Source organism: Podarcis raffonei, chromosome 9 (genome assembly GCF_027172205.1).
Source record: "Podarcis raffonei isolate rPodRaf1 chromosome 9, rPodRaf1.pri, whole genome shotgun sequence".
NCBI lineage: Eukaryota > Metazoa > Chordata > Lepidosauria > Squamata > Lacertidae > Podarcis > Podarcis raffonei.
The window spans coordinates 57,875,891-57,888,926 of record NC_070610.1 but is presented as its reverse complement, the minus strand read 5'-3'; the positions used below and the strand labels follow the sequence as shown (position 1 = coordinate 57,888,926).

The following is a 13,036-nucleotide window of genomic DNA, read 5'->3' as shown; positions in this document are numbered from 1 at the left end:
GAACATTTGGAAGTCATTGGCTTAACCCAGTGGAGTCTGGTCAGGTTCAGTGGCAGAGTGTGCAGAAAGCTCCAAATTCAGTGCTTTATAATTCGGATTTCAGGTAGCAGGTAGCCCTCTGTCTGAAACCTTGGAGAGGTTAAGGCCACCTGAAAAGAAGACAGAGTTTGGCCAGGTGTACCAATGGTTTCATTCAGTATAAGGAAGCATAGTATGTTCACTGTTTTCGCTGAAAATAGTTATATGTGAAGAATCACAGGAGAAAGGAAGAAAACCTTTAAAGATGTCTTTATAGACATCCGCATTTGTAAATTCTGTTCCCCAAATTACTCCTTCCTGTTGTCTGAAGCATGTTGAAATCTTTAGGGACTTTGCATGGTACAGTCACCTCTGAGTTTGTAAAGTTAGAGAGTTTATAAAGTTATAGAAGCAAATAGTAACTTCTGTTTCCTGCATGCTTTTGACAGCATGTGACTAGCTTTTAAGAGAGATCTGAGAATCTGTGCAAGAGAAACTGCTTCTGGCTTCTTTTGCTTTGCTTGTTGGGAGGAATTTTCCGCATGCGAATTAGAAACGTGCTTGCCTGTCATTGTGAAGAAACAAGATTGGTAGTGTGGTTATTGTTGGACTGCACAGAAACCTGACTTGGTCAGGCAACCTGCATGAAAGACTTTGATGGATCCAAATAGGTGATTTTCAAAGATGTCTTTCTTTCAAGAACACGACTGATAGCCTTGCTGATAGTGCTAAATCTTTCACCAGCTTTCGATATTATTGAAAATGAGACGGGTTTTGGCTCAGCTGAGGCGCATGGCAGAGGTGAACGGGATCCTTTTAATGTGCTTCTCTCTGAGATGGCATATCAGAGGGAAATGTGGGGTAAGGGATGGTCTCTGTCTGTCTTTGTACCGTTCCTAATGCAGTGAGGCTTCAACCCTTAGACGTGTGGATGACAGATAACCAATGTAATAGTTGCAGAAAATGATAAGTCCTCTTCCTTAACAATAATTCCTTTGTTGGTTTATTCATTTTTGTGGGGAAGTAAGGATGTGGTTAGGGACACGGGTGGCGCTGTGGGTTAAACCATAGAGCCTAGGACTTGCCGATCAGAAGGTCGGCGGTTTGAATCCCCACGATGGGGTGAGCTCCAGTTGCTCGGTCCCTGCTCCTGCCAACCTAGCAGTTCAAAAGCACATCAAAGTGCAAGTAGATAAATAGGTACCGCTCCAGCGGGAAGGTAAACGGCATTTCTGTGCGCTGCTCTGGTTCGCCAGAAGCGGCTTAGTCATGCTGGCCACATGACCCGGAAGCTGTACACTGGCTCCCTCGGCCAATAAAGCGAGATGAGCGCTGCAACCCCAGAGTCGGCCACGACTGGACCTAATGGTCAGGGGTCCCTTTACCCTTTACCTTTAAGGATGTGGTTATAGCTTTTCAAACACTAAGTGTCTCAGTCATTTGAAAAGATTATTTGTTCTATGTCAAGGCTAGATGGCTATTTGTATTTACCTTATAGACGAAGCCTGTAAACTACAACAAAAGCACAGGTTAAACTTGCTAGGAAGAAGCTGCTAAAAATGTCCTCCCTTCAATCCTGATTACATCACCCAGAGATGACCCTTTGAAATTAATGAACATGGGTTGACTCTGAGTGGAACTTTGTTTGACACAACACTAAGTCTAGATTTACATGCTGTGTAAATTGTCACATTGCATTGTGAATCTCCAGAGCCTTGCTTCACATTTCTAGTGGCTAATGCCAAGGACACGGGAGACACAGATTGTACCGTGATGGCCCAAATATAAGCTGCACCTTTAAAATAGGTGGGTGGGAAAGGAAAAAAAAATTAAAATACCCAAATATAAGCTGCATTGCCAGGGGCCTTTCCTCTTCCTCGCTCTCTCCCTGCCTGGCCTTGGGGGAGAGGATGGGGGACTATGTGTGGGGCGGGCGCCACTTTGCTGTTCTCCTGGCACTGTTTGCCCCACGGTCCTGGCTGCATACTGTACGGTCTCGAATTTAGGAAAAAAGTGAGGCTTATATTCAGGCCAATACGGTAATAGAAGTGTTCCAATATGTTCTGGTGTACAGCCTAAGAGTAGGGTCAAAGACAGCTTGAGTCCCTGCACCAATGCTACAGCCTATTGATGTTGCTTAGCAAGCACCACCATGCAGCCTAGCACTGTCATGCAAGACTATCCTGGTGGGATAGGGCTATATCACAACATGGGTCAGTTAGGCCCACAGAAACCACAGAGGTGCCAGTCTCTTCCCCTGGGGAACTCTTTCTAAGTGTAGAATCACATTTCAGCAGCAGGGACTCAATTCACGCCTTATGGCACTGCAGCTTAGGCCAATTCATATATGTAGAACTCACCCCACCCTGAACAAATACCTTAACATTTCAGCCAGATAGTCTTGTACTTACAGTTCTTCAAAACTTATAGTTTTTCTTCACTTCAGAGGTATTCATATACACTTTTCATGTGCTCAGTTTGTGGGTTCTTGAGTGTGTTGGTTGTGTCAGATTTGATTGAGTGTTTTCAAACACATCCCTGAAAAGACCATGTCCTATACTGTGGTCTGTGGTTGACCAGCGGTTCACAAACTTCATTCAGGTGGTTTGCAGCATGTCTGTAAAAATATAATGAAAAACCAGCGGCTGGCACAGTGCGTTACAATTGCTGCAACAGGCAGAAAAGAAATATTAACTGGTCCACCAAGGTCCTCAGCAATTTTCAAGTGGTCCATGGGAATAAAGTCGGGGGACCATTGATCAGCTTGAACTTTGCACACTATTCTCATTATTATGAGAGGGTGTATATGAGCAATATTATCACATTTCAAAAGTAAAGGAGAGGAGGAAAGGAACTGGTATTAACAAATGATGTGTAATGCGATGCTGTTCATATAATCATGAAGCAAGCATAAGTTCCGAATATTTCAATTGCGTCCTTGGTATGCTTTGCATAGAGAGATAACATCATCCATGTGTTTTTTCCCTTCAGCTATTCCCAAAGTTATGATTGATCCATCTGGCCCACATACCGTATTTAAGGGAAATACAACCTTTCCTAAAGGCAGCGGTGGCATGACAAATAGGATACCTGAAACTGGTGGCGTGAGGCATCCCATCAAACCACCGAATGCTCCAGCTACAGCGAGGCCTCCTTTCAGGACAACAATGAGACCCAGCCCAAAGCCAACCACGAGGCCGACACACAAACCAATTACCAGGTTTGTACCCAAGCCTGCAACCACAAGGCCAGCTTTGAAGCCAGTGACAAGACTCCCACCAGTCACAAGGCCCCCGACACCACCTCCAACTCCGCCTAAGCCTGTAACGACAAAAACACCACGACTCACAACTAAAGAGCCGCTGCACTTTCCTAGTGAAACCACAGCTCCGCAGGGATTCACAGTTGACAACAGGATACCAATCGATCCTCAGAAACCGCGAGGAGATGTCTTTAGTAAGTACCACCGAATCTTTTTCTATCAACGAACCTTGCCGTTCTGTACATGAAAAACATTTGAAGTCTCATACAACACACAAAACTGTACATAGCTATAACGGTAGTTCTGGTCACTCAAGGCCTGGGGGGGCCTTGTGCCATAGCTAAAACTAGTAAATCAACTGTGACTTTGGTTAAATGCTTTTTTTAAATGAAAGCATTTAACCAAACATCTGGAAGGCCATGAATCGAGCAGGTTGCTGTGTTATGGAAAGTTTCTTCCACTTTACGGCTGAATGAAACGAGGGACACGAAATAGATAAAGCGGTGACTTTATTGGCTCCATTTCTATTTTCGAGTGCAAGCTTTTAAGTGGCACAATGCTCTTATCCATGAATTCACAGAGTCATCCCCTCGGTATTTATTGCTAAGCAACTGCAAAAATCAAATTAAAAATAACTTTTGATTCCTGCTTTATGGAATGTGCCCACCAAAAGGAGACACGTTTAAAGCTCGTGGTGCTGTAAAGATGCTCCTCGTATGAGGAAGTATCTTTCGGAGAGCTGTATTGATACTGCATTACTTTTATGCCAAGTTGACTTCATGCCGCAGATGACACTTGCTGGCTTGCTCATTTTAGCATGCCTGCCAAGAAATACCCAGCACTCTGTTTCATCTATAGCACCAGGGCTGAGGTTAATTATAGAGCTTGGGGTTGGTATTTGGACAAGTCTTGCTCTTCAGCCTCATAAACAGGAGCATTGCTGAGCAAAATAGTCTGTGAGTTTTGTTATCTTATGGCAGATGGACAAGTGCTTTGGGAGTGATTTTGGCTTGGCTTCAGCAACTCCCAGCAGCACAGTTTGAGGCATGTTAAGCTCTTCCCCTTGTTGAAACGACTATCTGGTTTGATATCTGTTCCTTTTAAGTACATGCTGCAGATATGAAGGTTTGATAAATTGGGACAGAAGAAACAAAACATGACAAAAGGTTTAAGGAAAATGAAGTCACAATCTGGGAACGTACAATTCTTGTTGAAATAAAGAGGAACCATTCTGCGATTCCCATTCATTTCAAGGGTGCTCATGCAGGCACTGTTCGCAGTGTGACCAAAAGATTGCTTCTGTGTTGGAATTACTAAAAAGTGTTTCGTTTCTGTCTGTTTTCTTTTGAAAAGAATATTGTGTTGTAAGCATCTTTCAGTTTAATATATCCAAGTACAGTGGTACCTCAGGTTACAGACGCTTCAGGTTACAGACTCCGCTAACCCTGAAATAGTACCTCGGATTAAGAACTTTGCTTCAGGATGAGAACAGAATCGTATGGCGGTGGTGCAGTGTCAGCGAGAGGCCCCATTAGCTAAAGTGGTACCTCAGATTAAGAACAGTTTCAGGTTAAGAACGGACCTCAGGAACGAATTAAGTTTTTAACCTGAGGTACCACTGTAAAAGAATAACTTATAAGTACATTTGTACAGATAAAAGGATTTTCAACGCTCTGGCTGGCCATTCAAGTGGTCTATATTGTAATGTGCTTGTGGCAGTAAAGCCACAGTGTGATTGGCAACCAGGGTAGCATGATGGCATGGAGTGCTCACAGGTTCTAAGGCAGGGGGAAGCAACCTTTTTCAGCCACTGTCCCTCAGCCCATGTGGTGGGCCGGACTATATTTTTTGGGGGGAAATGAACGAATTCCTTTGCCCCACAAATAACCCAGAGATGCATTTTAAATAAAAGCACACATTCTACTCATGTAAAAACACCAGGCAGGCCCCACAAATAACCCAGAGGTGCATTTTAAATAAAAGGACACATTCTACTCATGTAAAAGCACGCTGATTCCCGGACCGTCCGGGGGCTGGATTGAGAAGGCAATTGGGCCGCATCCGGCCCATGGCTCTTAGGTTGCCTACCCCTGTTCTAAGGGTTTACCCCTGAAAAAGCAGCCCATCTTCCCAGTTTGGCTGGGATTTTGTCCTTTTGCAAGTTCTAAGGAGAGGAGCTACTTCACATCACAAGTCTGAAATTGTACGGGGAAGCTAAGGAGTAGGAAATGCAAATGCACGAAGGAAAAGGGGAAAGCAGGCAGTGGAATTAGTTTAAGAAGTCCGAGGGTAGCTACATAAAAGAGGAAGAAGGTGGAGGAAAAGGGAATTGTCATAGAAAGGAGCAAGTGAGAGAGGATATTGGAAAAATTGCCCAGTACTTAAGGAAATCATATGGGTGTAAGGAGTATAGGGCAATAGGTGTGCCATGCAAAGGCAGAAATGTCAGGTACTCGGCATACATGCCTTGACGTTCTGAGTTGCAGATATATGCAAGTCAAGCCAACGTTAACCAAATGCTATCCTTTAGTTGATATACATGGAAGCAAAGGCACAGCTGTGTGTTCTGCACACAAGATTCCTTTCATGCTCTGGATGCTAACGATTTGTTAAGCATTCCTATGGTGGCTGCCCTGAGGCCTTTTTCTTTCCAGAGAGCCCAGGGCCAGTTTATGTTGCCTTTTATTAACTTAACTCGAGGGCAGTTTTTGAAAAATAGCGTGGACAATGAAATAAAGCTTTAAATTTAAGTTTTAGGTGGATATTGCCTGGCAAGGCACTCTCTCCCTCTCTCCCCATGCTCTAACCAACTGAGCCAACCGACTTCCAAGTAGCATTAAAGGAGAAAGTTAAACTTTCCAGAACAGTCTCCCCCTTCCAGCTACTTTTTGTTCAAGAAGGATTGCGCCCAGTCCTGAACTACTTAAATAAACTGCTAACTCTTTGTGTAATTTGGACCAAAATAATTCAGAGCAGTGATTTCCCCCCTAGAAAATATTTTTTATTCAGCTCACACCCTGCTTTGTTTTCTGACAAGATTATCGCCCAAAGTGGCTTGAAATTAAAAGGCACACTGTATAAGGGCACATCAACTGCCAGGGATCTTCTTGTCCCTGACAGTCGATGACGTAGTCCAGGATAAAAGCATGTTGGCTAATGGGGAAAAAAGCCAACCCACAGAATTTGTCCTGAGCAGAAGGACAATCAAAGGCAACTACTTTTCTGCAGGTACTTTTGAGCAGGTTAATTGGCCAACTCTTTTTATTTGATTTTTAAAAAAGTTTTGTTTGTCGTTTTTTTGCTATTTTAATTGGTGATGACTAATGGTGGGTTTTATGATTTTCTTTTTAGTTTAATGTTCATACTATAATCGTGTTTTGCTACAAACTGCCTTGAGGACCCTGTTAGCAGTACATAAATCTTCTTTTTTAAAAAATCATAACCATTAAATAATAGGAAGATACAACATAAGCTCAAAACTAGCACTGTAATTAACTTTATCTAAAGATACAATAAACAGGTGCCCTCTCAGTTTAGACAGAAAATTTGTGCAGGGCATGTGATGGGAAGCTTTCCTTCTGTATTCAAAACCCATTTGCCTAGACAATTTCTTACGAAATACTCTGTGTTAGATAAAATAACTCATTTAGTGATAATCTCTGTAAGAAGGATTTTAGATTCTGTCCCCTTTACATTTTCAGTTTCATGCCTTCAGTCTGGACCCGTTTGGGGAGTTTTATTTGAGATGTGTCCTTGGCCAATTATGATGATGATGATGATGATGATGATGTGTACCTGAAGATCATAGGGTGGTTTACAGAATAAAAATACAAAATGAAAATACAAAATAATATCTTAACAACAACAGCAACCAATAACACCCACCTCCCACAAACACATTTAAAAGGCTATGGTTTGTTTAATCAGCCAAATGCCTGGCTATAGAGGAATGTTTTTGCCTGGCGCCTAAAGATATGTAGTGAAGGTGCCAGGCACGCCTCCCTGGGGAGAGCATTCCACAGACGGAGCCACCACAGAAAAGGCCTGTTCTCATGTGCTACACACTGGACCTCTTGTGGAGAGGGCACATTTAAGGCTTTAGGGGTCAAAATCAGGACTTTGAATTCTAAATTCAGTGAGCATTCCATGCCCACTAATCCCCCTCACTAAGCTTTTGTGTTGTCTTAAAGATTTTCAGTATTGCCATTCTCCTGAGGCCTGCTGATATCTCCTCCTGGTGTGCAGATGGCAGTTTTGAGTACATAAGGATCAGCAGTCGAGAATGAGTTTTCTATTAGCTCATAGGATGGTTGTGTTTCCTTTTCTGCATCCCCTCTCTCAAGAAAGTCCTAATTTAACACTCTCTTTAATCCTGTGGCTGATATTTAGTGCTCAGGTTTTCTGACAGCATTGAGTAAGCTTCTTTTTGCCCTGTTGAATCAACTTGAAACCAAGACCCTTAATCATGGCTTACCACAATGCAACTCTTTCCCAACCAAATTCAGCCACTGGCAAATAGATAAAAGCATTCAAGATTAAAAGGCAGAGTGAAAAATTGATTTTAATTAGACCTTCAAAATATTCTGTTCCCACTCCCTCCTCTTGGCACTCCTGTTTTCTAGAGATCTTTATTTACTTTTTGTTATTTTTTTGGAATTAATATGTTGCCCTAGCAAGCCAAGCATTTCCACCACAACTCCACCCTTCTGCCAAAGAATGCAGAAAACATCAAAATTACATTTAATGAACATAATAGGTTGAAATAAATGGGAAATTTAAACAGTTTCTCATTAGGATTTTTGTCACCTACTTTTAATTTATATGATTTGTGCATATATTGGGAGATCTGTCACAGGATTCCCCATCCATCCTTATTTATTGCAAAGTTAGAGTTATGTGTTCAGACGAATTAGTTCTGCCTTCAGTTTTAACAAAAATGTGTCTAAGGGGAGAAAGAGCTAAAAAAATGAAGAGCAATGAAAGCTTTTATTAAATGAAGGCTAACTTGTATTAATACAATGGCTGTATTGTTTATTTGTCAACCTTATTTTGAAAGCCAAACATGCTGTGCAGAGATAATAAGGGGATAAAATGGCATTCAGATGTCATATAGAATAGTTTAAAAAAATTAAAACAATATGGCTAGATATCTATGATTATACAGTGGTACCTCTGGTTATGAACTTAATTCGTTTTGGGGGTCTGTTCTTAACCGGAAACTGTTCTTAACCTGAGGTACCACTTTAGGTAATGGGGCCTCCTGAGGTAAAGTTCTTAACCCGAGGTACTATTTCTGGATTAGCAGAGTCTGTAACCTGAAGTGTTTGTAACCTGCAGTATTTGTAACCCGAGATACTACTGTACAGCGGTCACAGTAAATCTTCTGGTACACAACTCATTTCTTTGAAGATGTGCAAGAAATAACTTTATTGGTTCTTTCCCCTGTTATATCCACTCAAGATACAAAGCAACAAGGCTCATGTGCAGAGTATATTCGATGAAAGCCATATCTCAAGTAGTATCCATTGCAACATTCCTTCAGTTAGAATTCACATACACAAAAAGGCATTTGACCACATTTCTTCTCCATAGTTAAAGGTTTTAACCAGTTAAGGTTGCATCCAGTGGGGCAATAAAACTACTAGCACAATTGCAAAGCTAAGCAGGGTCCAGGATGGTTTCAAAGTGGCTGAGGGACCGCATGTTGAGATTCCTGCATTGCAGGTGGTTGGTCAGTTTCAACAAGGAGTGGTTTAAAGCGGCCTTTTCCTTTGGGGACTGTGTTGATGTGGAGAGCATCCTCCACTTTGCCTTGGTGAACCAATACACACCTGACTTGTTTATGTGAGGGAAGAGCCGTAGCTTAGTGGTAAACCCTTGGATGCGGACGGCCTCCGGTTTGATCCTTAGAATCTACGGGTAGGGTTGGGGTGCCCCAGGATGCCTGAAACCCCAGAGAGCTACGCCTAGTCAGTGTAGACAATCCTGATCTGTCCAGTGGTCTGACTCAGTACAGGGTTGCTTCCTATGATTCTTGCAACCAGATCCTGCACACAACTAGTTGGACACAAGCCAGCAGAATGCAGACATTTCACATGATTTCTGCACACCTGGTAATCATGTGTACCTACTGGATTTGAAAGTGGGTCTTGTCTGCAAAAGGCTCATGACAAAATTGATTACTTTTTCTAAGATGCCACCGCTCTAAAAAGGTTGCATTGTGTTTCGAAATGCTGCCACGATAACAATTGCTATGTCAGGGATAGGAAAGGAGGAGAAGGAGACAGTAGAAGTTTTCTATGGGGCAAAGTCTGCTAAGTTCAAAACGTCGTTGAGCTTTTTCAACTTACCTTTGACAGAAACCAGATAAACGTTACTGTATAAGTTGTTGAGTGGGGGCTATAAATCCACATATGAAAGGCGATTAAATAGATTGAATTTTCCAGGAGCACAAAGCATTCTCTCCTTATTTATTTAATGTTAAAGTTGGAATTACGCAGTGGCCTACTTCCTTATCTACTGCATTCATTCCTTCTAAATAGCTTCCTTTTTTTTCCTTCCCCCAGTTCCACGCCAGCCTGGAGTGAGCAATAATCTCTTTGAAACATTTGAAATTGAAAGAGGGATTAGTGCCGATGACGACGAAGCGAACGATGATCCAGGTGGCCATCATAGTTCTCACATCTTCTTTTAATTGTGTTTCTTGTTGGCTTATGGTGTGTGCATGCAACTTTTTTCCTCGTTTCATTTGCAATGCGATCCTTGAGTCAACTGGCCTACAATCTGGCGCTCAGACACACCACCCTTCAGATCTGTTTACTTTAAGCTCTGAGCCCTGATCGTGACTTGTCTCCCAGTCTGGTGCCCCTGCAGTCCTCAGCTCTTTTGTCCAGATTGTTAGTTAAATTCAGCTCCGGTCCTCCGAGCTGATACGGCTCATCTTGGCTTGAGCCCAGCAGAGTAGTAAACACCCAGAGTCCGCAACGAAAGGATGAGGCAGGTATGGCTACATTGCTAAGCTTTATTACTAAGCTGTGCAGAGAGCATGCAAATATACATCTTGTCTCTGTGAGAAGCAGAGAGCAACTCCAACAAAGAAACGACAGTACAAGGAAACAGGAAACCAGTAAACATCCCATCCCATCTCCCTTTCCCCTGGGAATCCAACAGTATCTGGACTGTGGAATGAAAACATAGTCCTGTGACTACCAGCAGCTGCTCAGTGAGGGAAACAGAAACCAACACAGATCACTACAGGGGTCATCATGACACTTTTTGGTGCCACCTATGAAAATGGACTAAGGAGCCCCTTAAGGTCCAAGGGTTTGAAGACACCTCTTTGCTGAATCTAAGCAGGACTGGTCAGTGCCTGGGCCACCTGGGCCACCTGGGAACCATACACATGTCACCTTGGATTCCATGAAGGGGGGAAAATGAAATAAAATAGATAAAAGATTTTACCAGCATTCTCCAACTGCTAGTAATACAGAGTGAATCTATGTTATAGGCTGCAGTTGATGCTGCTATGTGTGTGCTGTATTTCCTTGCAGCAAACACAACTGTTGAGAAAAAACATAGTCACCATTAGTATTTGTGTTTGCCATAAAAATTATGGGCCACATTTACTAGCAATAAAAGTGCACTAGGGACAGTTCTTACAAAAAAACAAAAACAAAACACACCCACAATAGTGAAGCCTTAATAAAATCCATAGGCCCAACTTTCTCTTTGCAGATCTGATTTGATCACTCTGCGCCCCCCCCCCCCCGCAACATTGGCTATAAATTCTAACCAACCAGCTTTAGGCTGAAAATTTCACCAGCTCCAACAGTCAAGACCTTACACTCTTTTTTTGACATTTGATCTGCAGGTGTTCTGGTTCACAGCTGTAACTTTGACGGTGGTCTGTGTGGGTGGATGAAGGAGAAAGACGATGATTTGCACTGGGAACCTGTGAAAGATGCCTCAGGTATTGCTTGATTTCCTTGGATTTAGGTAAAGGTAAAGGGACCCCTGACCATTAGGTCCAGTCATGGATGACTCTGGGGTTGCGGCGCTCATCTTGCTTTATTGGCCGAGGGAGCCGACGTCCAGCCGGCGTCATGTGGCCAGCATGACTACGCCGCTTCTGGCGAACCAGAGCAGCACACAGAAATGCCGTTTACCTTCCCGCCGGAGCGGTACCTATTTATCTACTTGCACTTTGACGTGATTTAGTTGAAGCCTATTTTATCACCAAAGTCTGAGGGGCAAGAAACAAGCAATCTGAACAGCCACACAGTTGTGTAGTTAGGTAATTTTCTACTCCAGACTTAAAGATTTTATGGAGAGGAGATAATGTGTGGGGCCGATTCCAGGTTATTTTGGGGGGACTCTTTAGTAGGAATTGACAGGTGTCAATTTCTTTTTCTCTCAGTTTCTCATTTTTTCTAGTCTTAAGTTTGCTTTACCACATTTCATGGAATTTCCTTATGACAATTCACCACAATTTTAGTGTGCATTTCTCCTAAGTTAATACTCAGGATATTTAAGCCCAGAAATATGTGGGTCTCTCACCTATTTGTTGCTACAAGCAGCTAGACATTCACAGTAACTGGTGTCTCTGACATACAGGACACATCTAGCCAGTTCAATAATGCTTAAAAGAGTATCATGTTTCAAAACAGGATGTTCTTTGGGATAGACATCTGTATGGGAAACTCTGCATGTGTATGTATAAGACTTGCTTACATGCATGGATCTCTCTTGTTGGATCAGGGCAATTGTTTTGTATGTTTGATTGTTTTTTTCTATTACCACTTTCATATAAAAACTATGTATCCTGTCATGAACTCCACCCCCAACTTTGAAACACTTAATAAAATGAGATCAAAATAAAGAAATCCACATTAATGTTTATGTGGCACGAAGACTCATTCAGCAGAGTTTTGACTTCTTGCATGAAAGGCCCCATGAAATAAGTGATTGATACTACATGCTTTTTAATTTTGGCTCTTCTGAGTGGTGCCAGTCTTCTGGTTTTCATTTAGCAGCTGATGACTTTTGAACAGATAATATCCCAGAGAGGAAGAGGTGCATGAATGACTTCAAATGAATCCCACATGCTTGGCAGCAAGGGAATGGACACTAGGGAGTACTGGGGTCTTATTCCATGTTTATTGGGTTTGGGGCAATTTTTACAAATATGGACATGCTGTTTTTTTAAAAAAATAATAATGGGTGGGAATCCAAGGCTGTAATCATATGCACATTTACTAGGGAGCAAGTCTTAGAGAACTAAGTGAATCTCCCATGATGAGTTGTAGACAGTAAGTTCAGGCCATACATCCAAGCAACTGATATATGAACAATCTGAGTTAAGCAAGGGAGGATTGTCTAGTAAGTCTTAGATTATTAACACTGTTCTGTTGTTGCTGCTTTTTATTTGCACAGCAAGAGAACTAAAGAATTGTGTCACACTAGGGTAAGTTACTCCTCTTCCAAACTCCATTCAGAAAGAATTTGACTTACACTACCTTTTTGGCTGATTACATTATGCTGGCATTATCAGAGTACAACCTTCCAGCCAGGTTAAAACACTCAGAGTGCAAAGCATTTCCAGTGAGGGGTTGTGACCTGTTCAGAGCACCAGATAGAGATGCCTGAATGGCCACATTTGGCCCCAAAGCCTGAAGTTTCCAACTTGTGCTTTAGTTTAAGCTTGATGACTATGAGCATTTTGAGTAAAACATTTTCTTTCTTTCTTTCTCTCTCTCT

At 42.3% G+C, this 13,036-nt stretch overlaps 1 protein-coding gene across 7 annotated transcripts in view; it reads left to right on the top strand.

The window, feature by feature from the left end:
• Positions 1 to 13,036, top strand: part of NPNT (nephronectin) — a 62,833-nt gene that overhangs the window by 46,700 nt on the left and 3,097 nt on the right. For 4 of the 7 annotated variants that reach the window (XM_053403904.1, XM_053403899.1, XM_053403900.1 and 1 more), the window contains 4 exons: positions 763 to 879; positions 3,010 to 3,474; positions 9,847 to 9,942; positions 11,151 to 11,249. In XM_053403904.1, coding sequence (XP_053259879.1) covers positions 763 to 879; positions 3,010 to 3,474; positions 9,847 to 9,942; positions 11,151 to 11,249 — 777 coding nt within the window. Of the gene's footprint in view, positions 1 to 762; positions 880 to 3,009; positions 3,475 to 9,846; positions 9,943 to 11,150; positions 11,276 to 11,497; positions 12,683 to 13,036 lie in introns of those variants that run through there. The other 3 variants (XM_053403901.1, XM_053403903.1, XM_053403905.1) reach the window with 2 other exon arrangements.